The 26,041-nt window shown below is 43.1% G+C and overlaps 1 protein-coding gene across 3 annotated transcripts in view; it reads left to right on the plus strand.

Annotated features, from left to right (window-relative positions):
• The window catches only part of LOC138296692 (adhesion G protein-coupled receptor F5-like), a 1,076,691-nt gene that overhangs the window by 360,708 nt on the left and 689,942 nt on the right, over positions 1 to 26,041 (plus strand). For all 3 annotated transcript variants that reach the window (XM_069236057.1, XM_069236058.1, XM_069236059.1), the window contains one exon: positions 12,424 to 12,475. In XM_069236057.1, the coding sequence (XP_069092158.1) occupies positions 12,424 to 12,475 (52 nt within the window). The remainder of the gene's footprint in view (positions 1 to 12,423; positions 12,476 to 26,041) is intronic.

Genomic DNA, 26,041 nt, shown 5'->3' on the forward strand with positions numbered 1-26,041 from the left:
CCCACGTCTGGGCATACCCTTCCCACTTAGGGCGCCAAATGCAAAAACAACAAGTGATGGACGGAATGCTGAACATTGTCAAACATTCACCCCCAGTCACAGATCTGGGTTTAATCCATCGTTTTTTTGCTGCCCATGCCATTCCAGTTTGTACCCAGCCATTTGCAAATCAGTCTTGACCCTGTTCCCCATGGGAACAGTCCAGCCCGAACTGCTAGGCCAGGTCTTCCCTGGACTGGAAACAAGCATCCTGGGACCGGTTTCGGGGTTTCACCCCTCATCAGCCAGGCTAGCTTGAATCCAGTGGCATGGGAAGCACGGGACCCACGTCTGGGCATACCCTTCCCACTTAGGGCGACAAATGCAAAAACAACAAGTGATGGACGGAATGCTGAACATTGTCAAACATTCACCCCCAGTCACAGATCTGGGTTTAATCCATCGTTTTTTTGCTGCCCATGCCATTCCAGTTTGGACCCAGCCATATGCAAATCAGTCTTGACCCTGTTCCCCATGGGAACAGTCCAGCCCGAACTGCTAGGCCAGGTCTTCCCTGGACTGGAAACAAGCATCCTGGGACCGGTTTCGGGGTTTCACCCCTCATCAGCCAGGCTAGCTTGAATCCAGTGGCATGGGAAGCACGGGACCCACGTCTGGGCATACCCTTCCCACTTAGGGCGACAAATGCAAAAACAACAAGTGATGGACGGAATGCTGAACATTGTCAAACATTCACCCCCAGTCACAGATCTGGGCTTAATCCATCGTTTTTTTGCTGCCCATGCCATTCCAGTTTGGACCCAGCCATATGCAAATCAGTCTTGACCCTGTTCCCCATGGGAACAGTCCAGCCCGAACTGCTAGGCCAGGTCTTCCCTGGACTGGAAACAAGCATCCTGGGACCGGTTTCGGGGTTTCACCCCTCATCAGCCAGGCTAGCTTGAATCCAGTGGCATGGGAAGCACGGGACCCACGTCTGGGCATACCCTTCCCACTTAGGGCGACAAATGCAAAAACAACAAGTGATGGACGGAATGCTGAACATTGTCAAACATTCACCCCCAGTCACAGATCTGGGTTTAATCCATCGTTTTTTTGCTGCCCATGCCATTCCAGTTTGGACCCAGCCATATGCAAATCAGTCTTGACCCTGTTCCCCATGGGAACAGTCCAGCCCGAACTGCTAGGCCAGGTCTTCCCTGGACTGGAAACAAGCATCCTGGGACCGGTTTCGGGGTTTCACCCCTCATCAGCCAGGCTAGCTTGAATCCAGTGGCATGGGAAGCACGGGACCCACGTCTGGGCATACCCTTCCCACTTAGGGCGACAAATGCAAAAACAACAAGTGATGGACGGAATGCTGAACATTGTCAAACATTCACCCCCAGTCAGGAGATCTGGGTTTAATCCATCGTTTTTTTGCTGCCCATGCCATTCCAGTTTGGACCCAGCCATATGCAAATCAGTCTTGACCCTGTTCCCCATGGGAACAGTCCAGCCCGAACTGCTAGGCCAGGTCTTCCCTGGACTGGAAACAAGCATCCTGGGACCGGTTTCGGGGTTTCACCCCTCATCAGCCAGGCTAGCTTGAATCCAGTGGCATGGGAAGCACGGACCCACGTCTGGGCATACCCTTCCCACTTAGGGCGACAAATGCAAAAACAACAAGTGATGGACGGAATGCTGAACATTGTCAAACATTCACCCCCAGTCACAGATCTGGGTTTAATCCATCGTTTTTTTGCTGCCCATGCCATTCCAGTTTGGACCCAGCCATATGCAAATCAGTCTTGACCCTGTTCCCCATGGGAACAGTCCAGCCCGAACTGCTAGGCCAGGTCTTCCCTGGACTGGAAACAAGCATCCTGGGACCGGTTTCGGGGTTTCACCCCTCATCAGCCAGGCTAGCTTGAATCCAGTGGCATGGGAAGCACGGGACCCACGTCTGGGCATACCCTTCCCACTTAGGGCGACAAATGCAAAAACAACAAGTGATGGACGGAATGCTGAACATTGTCAAACATTCACCCCCAGTCACAGATCTGGGTTTAATCCATCGTTTTTTTGCTGCCCATGCCATTCCAGTTTGGACCCAGCCATATGCAAATCAGTCTTGACCCTGTTCCCCATGGGAACAGTCCAGCCCGAACTGCTAGGCCAGGTCTTCCCTGGACTGGAAACAAGCATCCTGGGACCGGTTTCGGGGTTTCACCCCTCATCAGCCAGGCTAGCTTGAATCCAGTGGCATGGGAAGCACGGGACCCACGTCTGGGCATACCCTTCCCACTTAGGGCGACAAATGCAAAAACAACAAGTGATGGACGGAATGCTGAACATTGTCAAACATTCACCCCCAGTCACAGATCTGGGTTTAATCCATCGTTTTTTTGCTGCCCATGCCATTCCAGTTTGGACCCAGCCATATGCAAATCAGTCTTGACCCTGTTCCCCATGGGAACAGTCCAGCCCGAACTGCTAGGCCAGGTCTTCCCTGGACTGGAAACAAGCATCCTGGGACCGGTTTCGGGGTTTCACCCCTCATCAGCCAGGCTAGCTTGAATCCAGTGGCATGGGAAGCACGGGACCCACGTCTGGGCATACCCTTCCCACTTAGGGCGACAAATGCAAAAACAACAAGTGATGGACGGAATGCTGAACATTGTCAAACATTCACCCCCAGTCACAGATCTGGGTTTAATCCATCGTTTTTTTGCTGCCCATGCCATTCCAGTTTGGACCCAGCCATATGCAAATCAGTCTTGACCCTGTTCCCCATGGGAACAGTCCAGCCCGAACTGCTAGGCCAGGTCTTCCCTGGACTGGAAACAAGCATCCTGGGACCGGTTTCGGGGTTTCACCCCTCATCAGCCAGGCTAGCTTGAATCCAGTGGCATGGGAAGCACGGGACCCACGTCTGGGCATACCCTTCCCACTTAGGGCGACAAATGCAAAAACAACAAGTGATGGACGGAATGCTGAACATTGTCAAACATTCACCCCCAGTCACAGATCTGGGTTTAATCCATCGTTTTTTTGCTGCCCATGCCATTCCAGTTGTGTTCCAGAGGCCATGCTCGTCAGGATGAGAGGGGACCAAGAGTACCAGTGAAGATGAAGTTTGATTCTGTCAACCCAAGGGAAATTTCTTCGTGGCTTCCAGTGCAGGGTGAAGGCAGGCAGCCTCCAGAGCATGCACCACCAAGAAACAGTCAAGAAAGCCGGCAGGATTAGGCGCTACAATGTCGCTGGTAGTCTTCTGACTACTTTGTTGCAGTTTTGCAGGCGTCCTTGAGCAGTCAGCGGTCGATCCTTGGCAGAAGTCGAAGAGAGAAGTGCAGACGAACCCTGATGAATTCTTGCAAGTCGTAATCTGAGGAAAAGCCCACTGGAGAGACCCTAATTAGCCCTCAGAGGAGGATTGGCCACCTAGTCAGGTATGCACCTATCAGGAGGGGTCTCTGACGTCACCTGCTGGCACTGGCCACTCAGATGCCCCCAGAGTGCCCCCACACCTCTGGAAACAAGATGGCAGAGGTCTGAGGCACACTGGACGAGCTCTGGACACCACCCCTGCGGTGGTTATGGACAGGGGAGTGGTCACTCCCCTTTCCTTGGTCCAGTTTCACGCCAGAGCAGGGACTGGGGGTTCCCTAACCTGGTGTAGACTGGCTTATGCAAGGAGGTCACCACCTGTGCCCTTCAAAGCATTTCTAGAGGCTGGGAGAGGCTACCCGTCCCCAGCCTTTAACACCTATTTCCAAAGAGAGAGGGTGTAACACCCTGCTCTCAGAGGAAATGCTTTGTTCCGCCTTCCTGGGACTGGGCTGCCCAGACCCTAGAAGGGCAGAACCCCGCCTGTTGGGTGGCAGCAACTGTAGCTGCAGAGAAAACCCAAGAGAACTGGTTTGGCAGTACTGGGGGTCCATAGTGGAGCCCCCAGGATGCATGGAATTGACTCCCCAATACCATATTTTGAATGCGGGTCAATTCCATGATCTTAGACATGTTACCTGGCCATATTCGGTGTTATCATTGTGAAGCTACATATAGGTATTGACCTATATGTAGTGCAGACGTGTAATGGTGTCCCCGCACTCACAGGGTCCGGGGAAATGGCACTGAACTATGTGGGGGTACCTTTGCTAGTGCAAGGGTGCCCTCACGCTTAGTAACTTTGCACCTAACCTTCAGCAAGTGAAAGTTAGACATATAGGTGACTTACAAGTTACTTAAGTGCAGTGAAAATAGCTGTGAAATAACATGTGCGTTATTTCACTCAGGCCGCAATGGCAGTCCTGTGTAAAGATTTGTCTTAGCTCCCTATAGGTGGCAAAAGAAATGCTGCAGACCATATGGATCTCCTGGAACCCCAATACCCTGGGTACCTAGGTACCATATACTAGGGAATTATAAGGGTGTTCCAGTATGCCAATTGAAATTGGTAAAAGTGGTCACCAGCCTTTGGTGGCAAATGTAAAGGCAGAGAGAGCATGAGCACTGAGGTTCTGATTAGCAGAGCCTCAGTAACACAGTTAGGCACTACACAGGCATATACATTAAGGCCACAAACTATGAGCACTGGGGTCCTGGCTAGCAGGATCCCAGTGAGACAGGCAGAAATATACTGACATACATGTAAAATTGGGGGTAACATGCCAAGAAAGATGGTACTTTCCTACAAGGGGCCACTGATGTAAGGGCTGGGGCGACTCATCACACTAACAGGCCAAGAGGAAGAGGGGCCTTACCAGGGAGACAAATTACCGAGCTCAAGGCTAAGCCTCAGCATCCCGCCTCCCATCGAACTTCTGTCCCTATGTGGCTATACTGATAGACGTGCCATACTTAACCTCTATGAGAGAAGTATCAACTTATGAGCCTAAAAACAGGCTTTGCCACTGACTATCTCGGATTATCTCGCAACACAGATTGCGACATCAGTGAATCTATAGACATTCTGTTTGTGAGGGGGGTGGGGTGGGTTGGTCCATCGGTCAAGTAAAAGGGCGGAGACTATATTGTGGTCAACTGTAAATAACCTAGTCTTGCCCAGTGTTTAATCTTTAGCAGAGCTAGGAGACAATGCAAGTGTGCTGGCTCTGGCATTAGCATTGTTCCACTCGGTTTCACCGTTCACATCTCTAATAAGTTTCAACCACTCTCAGAGTTAGCTTGTGTAGATTGATGCCTGGGTAGAAGGATGTGGCCTCTGATCCAGCTAACTGGACCTCTCCACAGGAATTGTTGTCATGTGGAGCGGGAGATCGAGTGAACACAATTTCCCAGTATATTTATCATGACACCGTGAACACCCCTGTAAATCCAAATCAGCCACTTAATCTACCAACGCACCCACACATCACCTACCCTACCCCTACCCTTCCTCTGAACCAACATGCTGATAATCCCACCCCTTATATCTATCTACATGCTGTCCCCTCCCTGTTGTGGGGTATTATGCCTCCCCTCCTGTTGCTGTCCTGGAGTAATGCCGGTCTACGAGGGAAAGTTACTGATCCAGACTAGGGTCATTTTATTAATCAATATGACATAAGTCATAATAATAATAATAAAGAAGCTAGAAACAGCAAAAGCACCAATATCTTAGGCCTGTTCATAAGGGGCTGTAATGGCAGTAAGATTGATTTGTGCAATGTCTACAATCACTCAGTTCAATGTAACAAGGAGTCTTCTACATTACAATTACGTGCCAAGCATCTTTTTGCCAGATCAGATAGTACTCCACTTGTAATTGGGGGTGGCTTTAATATTACTTGTGAATATCTAAAAGGCCTGGAGTCAGCAATTGGTCTTGAAGACAAGGCCAGAGGTATACCATTCCTCGAAAGTTAACCCTTATCCTATACTTTTCACATGGGAGACACTATAATCAGAATCAACTATGTATTCTTAAACGTTGATATTTGTCACATGGATATTGACTTTGAAATTCTAAACAGATATGATAGTGATCATAATGCACTTAGGCTTCAAAATGGTGGAAATCTGTTTGGAAACTTCACTGCGCCAGGAGTCAGGTCACACACCCTTGTATCATTAGGTAATAACAGAAAGACTATTAAATGGTTCAGACTTTGGGCCTCATTAGGACTTTGGCGGACAGTTTTCACGATCCGCCGAACTTCCGATGGGGAGGCTGCAACCACACTGGCTGCCTCCCCACTAGACCCATTAAAGGTTTCCCACTAGGCTGGCGGGTGGAAACCTAGGTTTCTGCCGCCAGCTTACCTGGAAACAGGCTACCGCATTGTCTGCGGCTCGTAATCAAGCCGGCAACAATATTGTAGCCAGCAGGGTGCAGCAGGGTCCTGGGCAGGGGGGGCCTGGCTGCCCATGCCAATTGCATGGGCAGCACAGGGGTCCCCTGTGGCCCCCTGCACCTGTTCACCACCAGCCTTTTCATGGCAGTGTTACCGCCATGAAAAGGCTGGCAGAGAACAAGATCGTAATCCGCAGGGCAGCACTGCATGCAGTGCTAACCTGGCGGATTAGGATCTCCGCCACCTCCAAACAGGCAGGATCCAAGATTCTGGCAGAGCTGGTGGTTCCCTGGCAGTCAGACTGCCAGGGTTGTTATGTGACGGTCCAGACCACCATTGCTAGTGTGGTGGTTGTAAGACCACCACACTTGAAATGAGGCCCTTTGTCTTGATACTAAAACCCTAATCCTAACTGAAATCTATGACACCTTTAGTACTATTTTTAATCCATCATTGGAGCATCTGCTTGATACATTTTTGTTGTGAGGCTATCATGAGGATTATTTTAGTATCTTACACCATCTTTGTACTAAGGACCTAAGTTCCAAAAAGGGCCCTCCCCAGCAGGCTTCTACCTTGTTCAATAAGGAATGCCGCCTGGTAAAAGAACAATTAACTGAAGCAGTTAAAATGGGTTCCTGTGAGACAATCTCTGTTGCCGGTACACACTATAAACTTATTATTGCATTTATAAAACAGAATTGGATAGACAGGAACTAGTTAGTATTAGTTGATAATGCAGAAGAAAATAACTCTCAGACATTTTGGCGTATTTTGTCCCATGGCAATGCAAGTGCTATTAGCCCTCTAGAACTCCCAATCCAACCACAGCAATGGGTAGATCACTTTGCTAATAATTCTGCCCAAACCAAAGAAGGGGCCACTGATTCCAAGACTAATGCTGCCATGAGCTCGGGAGCCACTGCTGTCAGTGGCTCTATTTACTTCACCATCTCTGAAACTTTCAGTGCTATCCAGGCTATGAATTGTGGGAAAGTTCCAAGTCATGATAAAGTCCCTGGTGATCTGTTTTGCTCTGAGCCTACTGTACTGGGTCCCTTTGGAGTAGTGAGTGTGACTTGGAACCTGCTTCACGCAGCATCAGCACAGAAGGCCTCCCGCACAGATAAGACTTGAGTGGTTACTTGGGTTGCCTCATTGTGTGTGTGGGCCTTCCTCATATATTTTGTATAGTACTACGCTTCCACTATAATTTTTATTACGCTTCCGCTGTATCCTTCACAGTTTTATGCCCTCAGTGTATAAGACCCTAGTGCGTCTCTGGACTATCGGTTGCAGCCTCTTTTTGATTATACTTCTCATACATTACTCTAGATAGACTTGATTATACTTCTCATACATTACTCTAGAGCCCAGGCTTTACAATCAGCTTCTTTTAGTAAAAGCCTACATCCTTTGCACTGATTTTAATGCTAGCACGTACCAGAGGCGCATCATTTCCTGATCTTTCTTGGTTGCTAGCACAAGCGCTGATCCCCTTAGCTGGCCACCCGTTTTGTTGAGCTTACTTCTTGCCTTTTTGTGTCTCTCCTGTTTTTAGTGTGTGACTATAAGGGGACTCCCCCCCCCCTCCCATAGACCAGGGGCAAATAGCCCAGCAGGAATAGGGTAAGAGAATGGTTTCCCTGTCCCTTTATTTGGGGTTTTCTACCCCTTATATTGCGTCATGTCTTTGCTTTGCCAGTGCATGCACTCGTGACTCATTTAAGCATGCTGTGTCACTCACTCGTGTGCTGTGTTTTGCTGTGTTACACCTTGATGAAATGTTATAACTAGTATTGTTTTTATTTTGGTTTTTAGACTGCTGTGGTTTAGCTTCCCACAGGTAGCCTTTCGTCTTTGTTCACTAGAGAACCTCCTAATGAGGCAGCCCTACAACACATCATCCCTTCACACTTGAATACTTAGTACATCTACTTAGGGATCCCAGGCCCTGATGAATGCCTCCTGACCTCCTTTGGATCTTGGCAGTCGGCAGAAACATGTTGGCCATTAATCAACAAATAGGTGACCACTCAAGCGATTATTCTCAGTAGGTGTCCCATCACTTGTTTTTAACCACATCAGCAGTCACCACGAATAAAGGTGTACTATCACACAGGTGACTTATACTTTCCATAGCACAACTGGATCCCTTGTTTATCCGGATAACTCTAATCTCAGCACTCCCTCCGAGTTCTTTTAACAATGAGGTTGAGTCCGTCCAGGTGGCATTGTCCTACCCGGATGGGGCTAGGTGGTCATATGATGAAGCAAGACACTATATAGTGTGTGAGACCACCTAGTCCGTAAAGGAAAATTCCTTTCCTCCCTTCACAGCTACGTTTGACACACTACCAAGACTTAAAGTCTGAGATCTAAGGGCCAAGGGCAATTTCTTTGCCACTGGTCCCCAAATCACACCCCATACTTCTTGTGTATATGATCCTACTGTAGGGGGACTATATATTAATGTTCAGTCTAGTAGGGTACTTGCAGGAGGGAAGATTCCCAAGTCCTGATGTGGTGCTGAGATCATACCAGTATACAAAATGGTGCCAGGAGTGCTCCTAGCAATTATTGTTTCATTAGCCTCATCAATAACCTTTAGGAGATCTTCTGTCATCAGGTTCTGGATAGACGTCTGGAGTTGATTGATGAGGCCTTTATTCTGTCCCCTTTATAGGCATGTTTTCGTGCCAAGGTGAGCATGACAGATCACATTTTTCGCATTGACAGTATTGTTTCAAAATACCTTAGGCTCTGCAAGGGTCATCTTTACATGGCCTTTGTGGATCTCAGAGCAGTCTTTGATCTTGTGCCTAGAAAGGACCTGTGGGCCACATTAGCATCAATGGGGCTAGATCACATACTCTTAGAAAATCTGGTAAGATTACACAGCAACACCTTTGACTAGGTCAGATGAGGATTGGGTGGTAAACTGACTGTCTGCATAACTGTGGAGCTCCGGGTGCACCAAGGGTGTGTACTTGTGTCAACACTATTCTTGTTGTACAAACGATTTGATGAAGTATTTATGCAACTCCCCAAGACTTGGAGGTGCTCCATTCCTGTGCTGCTTTTTGCAGACAACACCCTCTTACTCTCACAAACCCCATCTGGGCTACAAAATCTGGTGAATAAACTCATGGAATACTGTGACCATCGCAAGTTTGAGGCGATTACCCCAAAAAACGAAGATAATGGTATTCAGTACCCATGGAACCTGCAGAGGTAGGTTCGCATTGAAGGGATTCACTCAGAAGGTGGTTGAATTTTTTTTATTACTTGGGTATTAGAATTCACAAATCTAATAGATGGAATTCCCAGTTGCAACAAAAGTGAACTAATAATGTTACATACTGCATCTGCAATTGTCACGAGGTTCAAGGCGACCACCCCAAATCTGTCTCCCCAGCTGTAGAAGTCTGCAGGACTAAAGCCTCGGCTGCTGCACTGTACAAGGCAGAGATTTGGGGGTTTGCTAATTCCCGAGGGATATAATCAAAGGAAAACAGTTTCTTGAGAGCACCAGCCTGAAGAGTGTCAGCGACCTGGTCATGTTGAAACCTCTTTTGTAATGGCCAGACTGTGGTCTACTCCAGAACTTATCCCATTATAGGCTAGCTGCAAAGGAAGTGTTGAAATTGAGCAAGTCCATCTTCCCACCATGGTTCCAACATGTTAAATGATACCTTTATGATTTAGGCCTGAATGAGTACTGGAATAATACTTTGCTGATTACCCCCAACAACAAGGACATTATAAAAGATGCCTATAGGAATAGTATTATCATTGGCCAACATGATAAGGGCAAATCTTGGGGGTATGGTTGCTGATTTTTTATCTTTCGAGTCCACACCTGCCAAGGAACTGTACATGGACATGATTCAACCTCTCCTGGCTCGCACGTTGTTTATTAAATTCCGACTGGGATCACTTTTAGTACACAAATTTATAAATAGATGAAAAGCCCATTGTACTGATTTCACCAGCATGTGTATTTTTTAATTGTAGGTTTGAGGCTGTTGAACATGTCCTAATTTTCTGTCCTGTGTATGACAGGCCTAGAAGGAAACTGGCAGGTCTGGCTTAAAGCACACTGCATCTCCATGGACAGACAACACACAGAGACCTATCAAATTTTACTGTCTATCACCAGCCAGCTGTTAGTGTTCAGCATTAGCCAATACTTGTATGTGTTGTGTCTTCTCAGGAAGAGGATGGGAGTATTGTTCTGAAAAAAATGTAATTCTAACACAAAAGGTTTTTTTTCCTTTCTCCTTGTGCATTGCATTTAATGGACTGTGTAAATATGTGGGTGCATTAAGTATTGTATTTTCCAGCTTGCACTTATCTGTACTCATCAGCTCATTTTATGCTATTTATTTGTGTCTTAACTGCTTTCAGTATTTTTATTACTTTGATAGTTTTATAAGAATATTTTTTACTTTGATGTTTGCTAAAAACTAATTGACTTTTTTTATGGGCTAATACCTGAAATAAACAGTTTTGATGATGATAAATTGGTAATTATTCACATATTCATTTGTGTTGCTTTTTGTGTTTATTGGGGTTACGGGTGGGAAGTTTCTTTAAAAGAAATATTAAATAATAGTATATTTCAAAACTGGCCATTTTTTTATTGTTTTTAGTTGTGTAAGTATTTTTAGAAAATTATATCAATGTTCTTATTTTTCATTTCAAAGTGTGTGATTTTGAGGATTTGAGAATAGTGAGCAATATTAAACAAGGGTTTATCGATTTAAAATGAGTGTGTGTGTGTGTATATGTATTTTCTATTAAAATTATAAAGCATCATTTTGAAATATAGGTTTTTTTCTAATTATTTTTTTTTCCAAAAATATCTCAATGGGTATTTTTATTTTTTGGTGCATTTGTAGGTTATATATTGTTTAAAATAGGTTTCATAATTTAATTTCAATTAATATCATAATTATTAAACAAAAATCTTTTTTTACACTTTTCAATTAATACGTTTAATTAGTAAATTATATTTTAACATTTTCTTTATGGGAAGTTAGAATAGTTAAAACACCCAAACCCCAACCCACCCCAATAATTCTCCAACCTTAAAACATGTTTGATGTGAGTGATTTATTAAATGTGTGTGATATCTTTACCTTCACAGGAATGACATTAAAAACTACTGCTATAAAGATTTTGAAATACAAGTAATAAATTGTTAATTTTGACTGTGTTACAGAAGATATTGTTCCTTTGTTATTTGATTGGCGCTATATGATGTCAACACTGGCTTGATCATTCTGGTTTTGTTCATTGTTTTCTTAGCTTGTGGATGTTAAGATGATAAGATTATATGTGGGAATTTATTTTTAGCAAATATGTTGAAACTAAAAGGATAAGTGTGATATCTTTAAATTTTGTTTTTTAATAGTTAGTCAGTTCATCTATGCCTGGAGAAATATGCAGAATAAAAGTACATTCTTCACCTACATTTACACAAACTCCACCTTTGACAGCCAGGACAAAGTCAGGATTCATTTTATTAAAAAACACATTTTGTTGAGTCTCTAACTGGTTACATATTAAATCTAAAATGTGAGACTTTTTACCTAATCTAGTACTTTAACAACTTGGATATCTCCTAGATGGATTGTCCCATTCCAGAACTAGGGAACAGCAGGGCAAAGGGTCAAGCAATCTTGGAAATGTGTCTGGACAGTCTCATGCGCAAACCTGGAGGCCCTGCATCATAGTGTCTGTTTTCAGACACAATATAAACGGGATAACAGGCACAATAATTTTTTGAGTCGATTCCTGCAGACATAATGCATTCCAGGTGGACACATTGTGCCGCTGCAGGTGATCAGTTCTCTGGAAGGAAGTTCAATATAGGAGAAGGCAGATTCAGTTATTACAGACTCAGTTACCACTATGTCCCTTAAAGTTACTGCAGTTTCTGATTTCACTTGATAGGCGATAAGCAGCATCAGCAATTTAGACAGGACAGGACTAAATGGTTAGTGCTAGGTAGTCCTTTTGTATTTTGGAATTCTATAATTTGATGACATTAATGTGATAATAAATGCAGAAAACCAGAAGTTTCAACTACTCCAAATGAACAAACAACTAACTAGAACCATTCATTGTATTTTAGATACACTCCGAAGTGATTCAAAGTTTCTACAAAAGTAGATGGAAACGTGAAGGTGAGTAAATACAAGTTAGTTATATAATGCATCCTTTAATTTTGAGTTATTTGTCAAATGAAGAAACCTTAATTTAAACATGTATCGAAAAGCTTTCTTGCATTTTCTTTAACTAGATCGAATTTACCTGATGCTCAGTTTGTTAATAAAAAATGAAATACATGCAGTTTCTTCAGGTTGTTCTTAGCAACCCAAAGCTAGTGCTTCCGAATGCCAGGGCTTTTGAATGCAAGGGCTTCAGAGTCTTGATTGCTCCGTATACCTCTTCCCTTCACCACCCTACACATACTGTCTCTTTATCTAATTCTTTCAGTTTCCTTTCTTACCTCAACTTCTTCCCTTGTATCTTTTTCTAACTTTGTTTTTCTTGCCATTCCTTCTCCTGCTGTGGGTTAAAGTCAAATATTAAAAATGCATAAGTCACTGTCTCCAGAATCACCGGCACAAATCAAGCACTGACAATAGTAAAAGTTGTCATGTCACTGTGTTTCGAATATTAGAATTGTATTTTACATACCTGTATATTATGTGGCTTTTAACACATAGATTAGCACTTTGCTCTCATCAACAGTAAGGCCTATATTAATCTTGCATTCTGTGTCCTCTGGAATGCAAGTCTGAAATATGGGTGTTTTGTAATCACCCACATACCTGACACCATATCAACCTGAGGGGTTGCTTCCTAGCATTTTAGGTAAACTACATTTCCATGAAAGTCTACCACACTTCCCATGGAAGTCTTCCAGAAGGATAACACATAGATATGAGGATGCACTAGTGACCTCCAATGAGATGACTGTTCTACTGCAGTTTTGTGGGAGTAGCCGTAGCATTGTCATAGATTCTATAATTGAGAAAGACATGTCTCCATTAGCTTGCAATGCATCATTGAGGCAATTCAACTTCAGATGATCCAAAATTACTTTTCAGGTCCTCCATTATTACTTTTCTCTTGTTCAGCCCTTTAGTCATTGTTTGCTTCAATTGAACCAACTAGACTGATACACCTCATATCACTCATTGAAAAAAGAAAGTCCATAGCTGGATGCACAGCATAGAATAAGAGGGAAATCCTAGTACAACTGCATCTTATATGTTATCTTATGTAAGGAGAAAAAGATGTGAGTTTCCAGATTAGCAACATCTACGTTTTCTACATTCATATTGTCTAATAGATAATAGACAATGTGCATGTGGCGCCCACTCTTGATTTCTATTTTGCCAGGTTTCATGCTTTTAAGCTGTTAGTATGTTCGATTGATGATTTGTTTTGTCTTTTAAAATGTTTACATTTCATTTCAATATTAAGTAGTGTTAATGCTGTTCCCAAAAGGTTACGTCCTGCAATTAAGCAATGAGGACAGACTAAATCGGACTCTGTGTGAATTTACTTTAATGTTACACCTATCTGGGTGCAGGAGTCCCCTACAAGATTTTAAAACATGTGAAATGTCTGGCAGGAGTTTCTAGCATGAGAGGGCAAGGTAGCATAGTGCATATGTGGGTTAACTTGAGGTTTGCGTGAAATATATGTGGTCTATGTTAATTTTGCATATTGGGAGTTGTCACATCCTACGACATTTTAGAACAAAAGGGGTAATTCAAAGAAAACCAAGCATACATGGTCAGGCCAAGGTTTGAAGAAAACCTTAATTCATGATTGGTGCAAACATGGTTTGACAGAATTGGAAATGTGTTTTGACACACTTTCATTTAGTTATAACTGGCCCACTAGTGACTGCCAAGAAATGTTACTCACTACTTTTTGTCAAGTCACAGGTCCCTAGGGTGGACAGTGTAACACTGCCCTGGAAACTAAGGTTTTGAGGACTTTTCTGAAAATGTGGGTGCTCCGAATTTTCCAACAGTAGCAAACAATTGCTGTGTGCTTGTAGGCAAAATGCAGGGCCCATTGCACTATTTCTGATATCATTTGGAGAAGATACAATTGAATAACCTATAAATATCCCACCATTTTGTAGTAAAGTTAAGGTCTACTTTTAGTCATGCTAAAATGTAGTTAGCAAGAGGTTACTAAGTGCAACTTTTGAAACCAGCAGACTCCAAGGAACAACTCCTGAGGCAGCGTTGTTGCAAATTGTCAACTAATTTAAGTTTAATTAAAACTGTTTGCAGGCTTACTGTATGTGGTAAACATGTGAAGACCTTCTTGAATATCTGCAGTTCTGGCAAAATATGTGGACATTAATTGATTGTAGCAATCTAAACCCCTTGTGACGTTCTGAAACTCCCACCTAAACAAACATCCTGGAGCAGTTCTCCATGAGACTAGTTCACCCACATCACCATACTGACTTTGTGTCCAATTTAAATGTCCCTAATAGTGCTAATCCCACATAAGCTTGCTCCTTACATATATGAGCTATATCTAGGGAAAGTGCTGTAAATATTCAGGGACAGCTTAACTACAGCAGGGAGAGTCTGACACTAAATTAGTTCCAAGAAGTGAAGGCCTTGGATGTATTGAATAAACTAGATGTAGGGACCCTTCATGAGATCAGCAGGTAAGTGCAAAAGTCACTCATAATAGTGTCTATCATATCAATATTGCTACCTCAGCTCTAGCACATGCCACTGATACGTTTAGTGGTTTAATTGTAGAACACAAGTACTGAATTAATACCAGCAGGTAATTCGGTTATTACAAATAATACAGCTGAGGCTGTGAGTGGCAATTATTTTTCAAAATTGGTATGTCATGAAAAGGGCATCTAGGGTTTATTTTAATGAAATTTAAATTCTACTTTGTAATAGGTCATGATAGATAACATCTCACTTTGGTGGTTGATAGCCCTCCCACCTTGTGATGTAAGCATTATCAAAGGCAAAACAGTGGGGAGCCATCTTTGCATGTTATGTATACTTTCAAGATGACTGCCATGTTGTGTCTAGATGCGTTGTGGCTGGCATAATGGAACAATATAACAATATTTTGTATTGTTATTGGTATAACATTCCAAAGGAGCTGCCATGTTGCACAAATATAAAATAGGGACACCATCTTAGAAGTATTCTAAATAATGTTCTAAGATTGTCACTAAAATTCTACAAGCACTGGGAAAGCCAACAGTGGCAGTGAGCACTGGCAAAGCAAGACTGATTGCCATTGCCAGTACTTGTATCTGAAGAAATATGAGAACCCCTTTCAAGGATAGGAATTAATATTTGTTTTACAGATTTCATAAACTCTGTGATGTAAATACATTATATTGCGCCTATTTAAATCTATGTGAGTTTAAAATGCATCCACAACGTAGGATGCAAATGTACTTGAAACAAGAATAGTGCAGTCAGAATAATATAGTGAGGTTTTCTCTAAAATGACCGTGGTCTGGCTCATCACGACACCCTGCATCATACGTATCCCTAAACGTCCTGAAACCCACCTCAAAGTCACTTTTCCATTTCCAGAAATCCTCCTCAAATTGCCTTTGCCATTAGAATCAGCTGATTCTTCTTTACCAGGCAAAATCTGAGCCACTGCACCAGTCTTAACATACAGTATTCTATCTACCATTTTTAGCACATTCGTATTGAATGATATATTTCCACTAACCGGGAGAATAGATTTTCCTTATTCCCTTTTCCCATTATGTCCATCCTCTTGATGATGGTGATTATTATTATTATTATCGTGGAACTATTTTTGAACAGTATTTCTTGGGTTATAGTTAGTTTTTGATATTTACTTGCCGATGGTGGAAGAAGGTGCTTAAAAGTCTGCACTGACTTTTGAAATGTAGCCCTGGTCTTTTCTCTTTCCACACTAAATGGTTAACATATTTTGAAAACATCTGATCAATTATGGAAAATCAATATTAAGCCTTTTTTAAAAAGATTCTGTAGTGGTACAGTATTACTTTGTTTAGAGATATCGGTCACACATTGATTGGTATCAGCCTTGATTGGTCCTAAATAATTTCATTAACAAGATCATGTTAACTTTTAATGAAATAAAGACCTGTTGTAGTCTGTGGACTTCGTGAAAAATGAACAGGATATCTGCTTTGAAGGAGGGGTGGACAAACTCAGGAATTTGGTGAGTCACAAACACTGAGAAGGCATTGGTGAAAACAATTTTAACACAGAAAACTTGAGATCTAATATGATTGATTAAGAAAATCCCTTACATTATTTCATTCTCTGAACAACACCTTTCACGCTGAACACATTCACAATGAGGTTTGCCTATTGATGAAAAAAATAAGTAAGTGTTCCATCCTGGGCACACCTGCACATGCCTGGAATTTTCACTTTCCAAACATCGCCACATTATCTTGCTCTGAAAATGGGTGATATAAATGAAAGGTGGGTGAATACATATGTCTGGGTATGCAAGACAGAGGGTCAAAGTGAAGTGGTCAGTGAGTAATATGCGGTAGGCTTGCATTGTGAGTAAAGCAGTGATAAACTGCTGATGAGAGGTCTGAGCGGGGGTGGCTCCTCCGCAGTTGCAGATGTGCGTCACCCCACTGGCTAAGAGCCAGCAACAGAAAAATAAAACAATATTTGAATATTGTTTAATTTTTTCCGCTGCTGGCTCAGCCAGCAGGTGCAGAGAGGGGTGGGGCAGGGCTACAGGAGGTAGGAGGGGGTGGAGGAGAGAGTGCACTAAGTGCGCATGTGTGTTTGGACGGCCTAAGACGGCCGTCCAAACACACACGCACACATAGGTTTCTCCAACCTGGCTGTGTACACACACAGTACACACACAGTACGCAGAAACTGCACAGACCCCAGGGTTGTGTCTGAGCGGCAGTCACTGCCACCCAGACCAATCCTGATGCTGCTTACATGCTATGTTTAGCAGGGTTGCTCAGGAGCCTCTTCTGGTGTCCCAGCAGATGCTGGGACACCAGAACAGGAAAGGAGAAGTGAGGCGGCAGGAAATGACTGCGGCGACAAACTGCATGTTTTTATTTTTTATTTGACTTATTCCCCCCATCATCCCTGTTGTGCCCCCGCCCCTCTCCTTGATATCTGCAACAGCCGCCACTGGGTGTGCGTGTCCGCAGGTGATTAGTCTTAACGAGTGGATGAGAAAAAGAGGTGACATGAGTGGTTTGGAGGTGTTGGTAGCTGAGAGAGAGTGTTGTGAGTTCCTGTGACTATGAGGTGTGTCTCTGAATGAGTGACGTCATATTAAGAGTGAGCTGAAAGCAGCAATCAATGAAGGTGATTTTTAAAAACAGAAGTAGTGAGTGATTTGGGCATTGGGGATGTTTTTAGAGAGTTAGGGTCTGTAGTTTTTTGAGTGGCTCAGGTTGACTCTATTACTAGTGAATGTTTAAAGTTGAAGTAGCAGTCGTGTAACACAGTCTACTAATAGCTAACTGAACTACTAGGGTAAATCTTCAGACAGTCGGGGATCTCTCACCATAAATATACTGATGACACCAAAGTCTACCTAAAGGTCACCTTCTCTGAAGACATCAGTTTAGCCACTATGATGCTTGACAATTTTCAAACCTGGATGACAGCTCTCTATCTTAAATTCAATCCAAATAAACTGAGATTCTCCTTATCTCTTCCCCATTTGACCTCTCCCATGTTAGGACTGGATTGACTCTTATCAGCTTCTTCAGTTGTTCTCCATCCATTGCTGATATAATCAAACATCTTCCCTCCATCTACAGAAATACAAACCACCAACTTAGAGTGATTTGTGGAATTAAACCATTCCTGTCTGGGCTAGAGCGCAAAGATATGACTCAAGCAATGGTTCTTTCCAGGCTTGATTATGGCAACACACTGATTATTAGAATTCTGAAATTTCACCTTGCTCACCTTGTCCCGGAAAGCTTCACTGCATGCAGCAGCTTGCTTGATTTATGGGATTTGATGTTTCGAACAATTTCTGCATCGTATTCTTCTTACACTGGCATCTGGTTAATAGTAGGACAATTGAGAACATTTCTTCCATGACACATAAACCTCTTCACTCTTATCATTCACATTATTTTGCTCTGAAATTGAAACTCTATGGGGGCAGATGCCTGTTCTGCAACTCTTAGTTCATCCTTATGAAACTTCCTTCCTTTCATAATAAACATGCTTGGAATCAGTTGTTCTCTACATGTTCCCCTAGAATTTGGAATATTATCCCATCTTCTATATGTACTTTTATCACATTTGTTATCTTTCAAAAGAGAACTTAAGACTTCCCCGGGATCAGTACTTCCACACTGCACCTTAAATTCCTAACATCTCTAGAGACCACCATCTTGTTAGTCCTATGGAAGCTGTAACCGAGACAGCAGGCCTGCTATGACCTCATCCCCATTACAGATTATTTTGCATCCTTATTTATCTTCTTTGTTCATTACCCATATGTTATTTTGCATATCAAAGTTTACTTGCTCTCTTACACATTTCTATGGTACTTCCAGTATACATAGAAATGTTTTTTTTTTTAATTGTTACATACTATTGTTTCCCAATTTGCCACATGAGACACTGTGATGCTCTTGGACCTTGAATGCTCTGTACCAAAATGCTAAAGAAGAAATTAATAAATATCAGTGAGGTACACAAGTGACAATGGACAGTAGCAACAGTTGATGCCACCATCTCTAAAATCAGTCACAAACTGAGCCTAATGTGTGTTAACGCTGAGTTTATTAATGAATATTCATGTTTGAGTGTTGGCTTTGCATAGAAAATGTATTGAGTTAGACAAAAATAATGCACACGTTTGAAGGTGCCCCTACCAGAGTGTCCGCCAATGTTCATAAGTGTACTTATTAATGGCTTAATAATGTGAAATGCTGAGCTTATGTATGATTACTGTAGTAATGTGTCATATTAAGGGTTATGCATTATGTATTAGCTTTATTAATCGTAGGCCTTAACTGAGAGAGGTCTTGGCCTAGTTGCACAGCCTCATGTCAAGCTGCATTTCTTAGGCGTTTATAAAAATGATGCTTAGAAAATTAAATTGTCATTTTCCACTGTACTCACCATGTGCCCGTAGCTGAAGTTAGTTCTCTTGAGAAACTGCATGCTAGAAGATGTTGTACTTGCTAGTGAAACAATGGTTAATGTAATGTGTGTAAGAATGTCCTTCCCAGGAGAAGACAATGGATGCCCTGACTGGAGTATAAGATGCAACAATGTTACTATCTGACAAGCCGAATGATAAGAGCGGGAGAGGAGGAGCCAATCCTTGACATGTGAACCATGTACTATTAAAAGTGTAGATCTGAGGTTTTAGTCTCATTGGACTAAGTGTGAGCATGCAATCCCCGGACCAATTAGGATGTAGGAAGTAGTTTTAGGAAATCTAACTTATCCAGACTGCACAGAGAGAGGAGAGACCATTATCTATATTCTTTCAAACTGCTTAGAGAGACTTTGCTTATTCTGAACTTTGATGCTGAATCCTGATGTCTTGCTGACCGAACTGATGTCCTATTGACGAAGACTGTCACAGCTTGCTGAGCCATATTGAGGACAGGAATGCTGACAGTGTTACTGATTGTCATATCTATTTGCTTTTGTTTCTAGGTACCAACCACTATTTTGATAGAGCCATAGTTAGATGTTTTTCCAAATTTGTGTGACTAAATGGTTTTTCATGAAGTCCAAACATGCTATTTTAATCTGGTGTTAGTTGGGGTTCTCACTGATGAAGTTTGCTACATGTAATAACAGTTGATGCCTTTTCTTTACTGAATCTAGATGTATGTTACATCATTTACGCAGTTATTCTTGCTATTAATTTGTACTGTAACTTTAGAATGTGTGGTAGTTCAAGCCTTGATGAGATTGCGATTCTTTCGCCGCTTTGGTCAGCCAGATGTCAGCCAGATGTATGTTTATCATTTGATATTGAGACAAAGTTACATAACATTTGCGTTGTTAATATAGGGAAATAAATATTCTAACTTTTACATAAAGGTGTAGTTATTTATGATTGCAAGGTTATGGTGTGTGGAAATTACTGACTCTTATTACTGATGTCATTGATTGTTATTTGATATTGATTTGTATTGGTACTGGGGTTCTTGTTGGAAATAACTCAAAGCGTAGTCAAAAGGTCCATCAGCCTATATGCGTCTCCCTTGTAAGTTTACTCAATAAGGTCTGACGTGCTAACATGCGAGAATTGAGTTTAGTAGCAAGAAATACATCTGACCTCCCATGGCTGATACTCGACACAATACAAAGTGCATTTTATAGAAGCTGTCTGGAAGACCAAAGAACCAAGCTGTCTACTTCGAAGGGCCTCTTGCAGTAGAGATATGTCTGCCTCTTGTTGTTTCATTTTTTTTTGGATTGTAAACACAGTGCTTAATTTGAGCCTGTGGTTTCCGGTGAGGGGCACCGGCACCTATTTTTGAGGGCCGGCACTTATTTTTCTGCCTCAAGCAAAAGACACATGTGAGCATGACGGAGGAAGAGAAAATCAAAAAAGCATCACAAATGGAGAAAGCAGGAAGCTGCGAGAGTGAGCTGAAGGGGTAGGGAATGGCTGTAAATGGATTACAGAAGCCCTAGATGGCTTCAGGACTGTGCTGCCTCAGTATTCCCTGCTCGCACATTTAAATGCAGCAGCCACGTGTTTCAGAGGAGAGTTTTGGGCACGGGCACATTTTCATTTACAAATTAAGGGATAGGTAAACACAAAGAACTGAATGAAGAGATGAAGCCACAGAGAACACAAGGTCCACAGACCATCTTCAGTGCTAACCCCTGCACGCCTTGTGGTGCTGGCATAGAAAGCCTTATGTGGTTGAGAACAAGTAAATATGTGTTCATCTTCAGCACCGCTTTCAATGCTGCTGAAAAGTGGATTCCAGGAGGAGTTCACAGAGCCTTTGAAGAGGCAACTAGTTTAGTGAACTGTCTTGCCTGGGTCCTGTCATGAATGTTTTGCTGCATTTGCCAATTTTAGAGCCCTACAGTAATAGTATTGACATTTAGATAGTTCATGCTGACAGAGGCCTGAAAGGCGTATACAGGCAGATATAACATAACAGCACACTGCATGCATGGGAACACGGAGCAATGTAATGAAGTCACCCATGCAAAGAAAGCATCAATCATGTCAAAAATGTGCATAGACCAACAGACCTATAGGCACCTGTGTACATATATAACATACAGACGCTTATATACACCAAGTTAAAAATATAGTCACAAGCATAGCTCAAAAGGCACACATATGGAGCATGTGGTGAGAATGGATGGGATTGGAAGGGCTTGTACACAGGTGAGCCGGATGAATGGATTTCAGTACAAAAGCAGAGAGGGACATGGAGAAGTGGGTGGATGGATCCATGTGCATAATTGGCATATTATTGATTGTGAATATTTCCTTTGAGGACTTTTTATGATAGCTTCTGTTGCAGCAGATATGTAGACAAACTGTTGTTTACTTTACCCAAAGATGGTTTCCAATCTTCTTGCTGTCAGACATCTTAGCAGATGTTTGAGTTCACTATTTATTTTTCATTTACATTTTCAGAAAAAAGGAATAAAGGCTCAAAGAATTAAAGAATTAGCACAGGAGCTATCAATACTACCAAGCAGGCTACTGTCATAGCAGTCAGGGCCGGCTTTAGGGTATTGCAACTGGTGAGGATGCAGTGGGCACTGACCTGGGGTGGGGGGGAGTGGTGAGCTCATGGGATGCGCTGTTTTGAGCAATAACATTATTTAAAAACACCTGATGAAGAGTTCCTTGCACATCCAGCTTTCAGGCAGCAATAAAAGTGTCAAGGTAACTCTTGTGATTATTGTCCTTGTGTGGACGGGAGGACGCGGAGAGCGCTCCTCCTATGGGAGTCCCCAAGGTGACAAAGGAGTGTGCCGGGGGCACCGAGCAAAGCCGGCTTTCACCCGGAAGCGCTCTGCTAACGCTGAGTGACGCGGAAAGGACAAAAATGCTGCGGGAGGACTGTGGAGGCGCTCAGAAAGAAACAGAGAGGAGAAAGAGCAAGGAAGTCAAGCAGCAAGAGAGGGACAAGGAGAAAGAATACTGCATGCTACAGAAAAGGAGACAGTAGGAGTAAGGAGAAAAGAGGAAAAAGAGAACGAGCAGAGAAAAGAAGGACAGGAGTTGAAAGGTTCCCCTGAGATACCGGACCTGCCAGGAGAAGACCCTAAAGATGGACCCACTTCAACACCTCCCGCCACGTTCCAGGAGGGACGTGGCTTAGCCAGGGTCCTCCACCAACTGGTCCACCACGTCCCAGCACCCAGGAGGGAAAAGAAAAGGAGAGATAAGTCAAAGACATTAACAATGAGATGACCTATCCTGTGTTGCAATACATATAAAACAGACAATAAAACTGAACTATGCTCCCTGATCTGATTCCTGTGTGCTATATTCATTTTCCATAATACCACCACCCCTATCTACCCTGCTAGAGAGAAATGGAGTTTTATCTAGTGGCACTTTTGACTCACCATAAAGTAGAGCAGAGGGTTAAGAAGCATGCTGCAAAGAAGGGGTAGTGTGCAGATCACATACCTGTATTTCATGTGGCTATGTGAGTAGATTACTGCTTTTATCACAGAAACCTTTTTGCTGCTGCAGTTAAGATACAACTCTAATATAGAACAGTGACTGTTAAGATCTGTCATCAAAGAGCTGCTTGCAAAATGCATTAAGAAGGTTAGGATGTTATGTGTTTTTTCTTCAGTCTTTGTTTCACTATTCCTAATGTTGTTAAAAAGAGTTTGTTTGGACAGATATACATTCTTGTTGGTAAAGCCAGCCTTTACCGAAGCTTTAAAACAAATGAAATGTATGTGAGAGAGGGGCTATGGAGAGATGAGGGCCACGTTTGCCTGTTATAGTGAGGGAAACTGAGGAGGAGGTCATGGGGGGTGCCGAAAATGATTGTTGCACTGGGCTCCACCAGTGCTAAATCCTGCCCTGATAGCAGTGCTACCCAATATATCAACGTGACTTGCTTAGACATAACCCATTACCCAGTCTGTGTTGTCTTTTTTAAGAAAAGACATGAAAGGTTAAGGACAAATACACAATGGACCACTAACTATTATGTTATGATCTAAAAGTGTGTGACAGGATGGTTCACTTCAGTGGAAATTAAGCGATTGTCAGCTCTTGCCTGGGCTAAAGGAACTCAGTGGATCTGGGCAGCAAATGTTTTTTTGTATGGTATTATTATAAATCATAATGTGGGAAGCAAAGACAAGAAAGCCCAACCAAACCCTGTATACATACTAAACTAGAAATCAAAACATGCAAAAGAAAAACATAGGACAGACTATTGATCTAATAATGGCACATTTGAGCATTCTATTAGGGGTCTGTGATTCCCCACTGCACTGGGGTCCCTCATGCTTTTTTGGTTCATACTCAAATTATGAATTCATGTTCCCTGAAATATTTTAAATAGGTCTGGATGGAGCGCATGGAGTTGTGGTGTGCGGAACTCTGCGAACTGGTAAAAAACCTCTGTTATGCTACGCTGAGTTCCATATGCAGGTGGAGTTCTCTGTAGTGGCTGCTTGTGCTGTGTTTGATGGCAGATGCAACAAGAAGTACATACTCGCATTGAAAATCGCACGCAAAGGGCACCACGTGGTTCGCAAGAGCGTGGCCATCTTGTTTTTCACTCTGTTTATGGCGCTGGGCCAAGTTTTTTCATCCCCCTTTATCTTTGTTACCCTCCACTCTCCACCCTCTGAATCAATCTACACCTCTTTTTAGTTATTTCATTGCCATCTCTTTTTCTGAATTAGTATTTTTACATTTTAAAAAAAAAATGTGCTTTTTTGTGACTTTTTTTATTTTTGTTTATTTTTCTCTTATTTTCTTCTTTTCTTCTTCCACTTTTCTTTTCTCATCTTCTTCTTTACCCCACCCCACCCCACCCTGCACCATGGCAAGACAGGGATGCAGCAGCCTTGTGGCAGTGGCTCCATCAAGGGATTCAGCCTTGGGCCATCTTTACCGAGGAGGAGGTGGTTGCACTAGTTTTTTCTGTGTGCAGTACCACATGTCCTTCATGCTGGCAGCAGGCCTGGGAGTGGTTACACGCTTTGGGAGCGTCACCTGCTGTTGGGGATGGTGCACCTGTTGGTTTGAAGCCACAATGGGTGCAAGCGCACCCATCAGCCATTGATACACCAATCAACTGGCAACAGGACCTGCTCGACCTGCTGGGTGTCAAGGTGTTGGGGCTTGGTTAGTAATAGTTACTTATTGTTTTGTGTGCTGTTCTACAATGCTATTTTTTTCCTAATTACAATGCTGACTCTCAGAGGTAAGTTAAGGTTATGGATATTTAATATGTGATGCAGTTTGAGGTAGCCAGATGAGTCAGCGGTGGTGCTTTCTAATTGTGTGTCTGTGCATTTGGGCTGATTACTTAAGAAGTCATGCAGACAGAGACTCCTCCTGTCAGCAGTCACCAAGAAAAATAAGATAGTGGTAGTAGTAACAAGTACTATCAGTGAGTTAGCATTCCCTTCTATGAGCCTTTCTTTATGTAGCTCATGCAGTCCCTCCCAATCGCAATCTCCCAGTGAATGTGTAGCATGATAGCATCATAGTATGAATGTATCCACTGTGCGCCAATGCAGTGGAAAAGGGCAGGAATGTGCCACATCTGTTGTAGATACAGCACATTCCTGCCCTCTCCTTCTGACGCAGGGCAGCACTGCAAGAAGACTTGAGGCACTGCCCTGCAGCAAAAATTTGTAAATGAGGAAATTTTGGAGTAGGGCTTAGGTGTAGGAATCAGGAAAGTAAAAAGTAATAGGTCACCTCGAGTTGAGTCCATCGTACTAGGTAAACTGATTTAGAAAAGTAAAATGCAACTGTGTTTGCCTTTGGGGAAATTAAAGGGGTCATTCTGACCTCGGCGGTAAAAGTCGCTTACCGCCGGCCAGAAGGCCGCCATAACACCGCCGCGGCCGCGGTAAACCGCCACGGTCATTCGGACCCGCAACTTCCAAACCGCCAAAAACCCGACATCCACAAAAATCCGCCACACCAAAGGTCAGCGGGAAACTGGCGATGACCAAACCTCCACGTCACGCCAACAGAAATACGCCCATGCCATTCCGACCCACAAATCCCTGCAGCGGTCTTTCAACCGCGGTATTCCATTGGCGGTACACACCGCCACGGTCAAAATACACACACCTTTACAAAACACATCCACATTGGATAATTCAAAATACACACACCTGAGACACATACACACACCACTCCCACACACCCAATCCAGTATAAAACACACACCCACATCACCCACAAACCCCTACAACCACAATTGCGAGTGAAGGACAGAAAGAGAGAGCACAGCATAGAGTACACCATCACACAGAGGCAAATCACAACATCACCCACACACTTTCCACACACAAAACACACACAAAACACCATACACCAACACACTCACCACACTCACTCACACTCACACACATACACCACCCCTCACCTCATTCACACCACCCCATGGCACCCCAAAGACACCCAAGGTTCTCTGACGCAGAACTTAGGGTCATGGTGGAGGAAATAGTTCGTGTAGAGCCCCAGCTCTTCGGGGCACAGGTGCA

This window comes from Pleurodeles waltl, chromosome 5 (genome assembly GCF_031143425.1).
Source record: "Pleurodeles waltl isolate 20211129_DDA chromosome 5, aPleWal1.hap1.20221129, whole genome shotgun sequence".
Classification (NCBI taxonomy): domain Eukaryota; kingdom Metazoa; phylum Chordata; class Amphibia; order Caudata; family Salamandridae; genus Pleurodeles; species Pleurodeles waltl.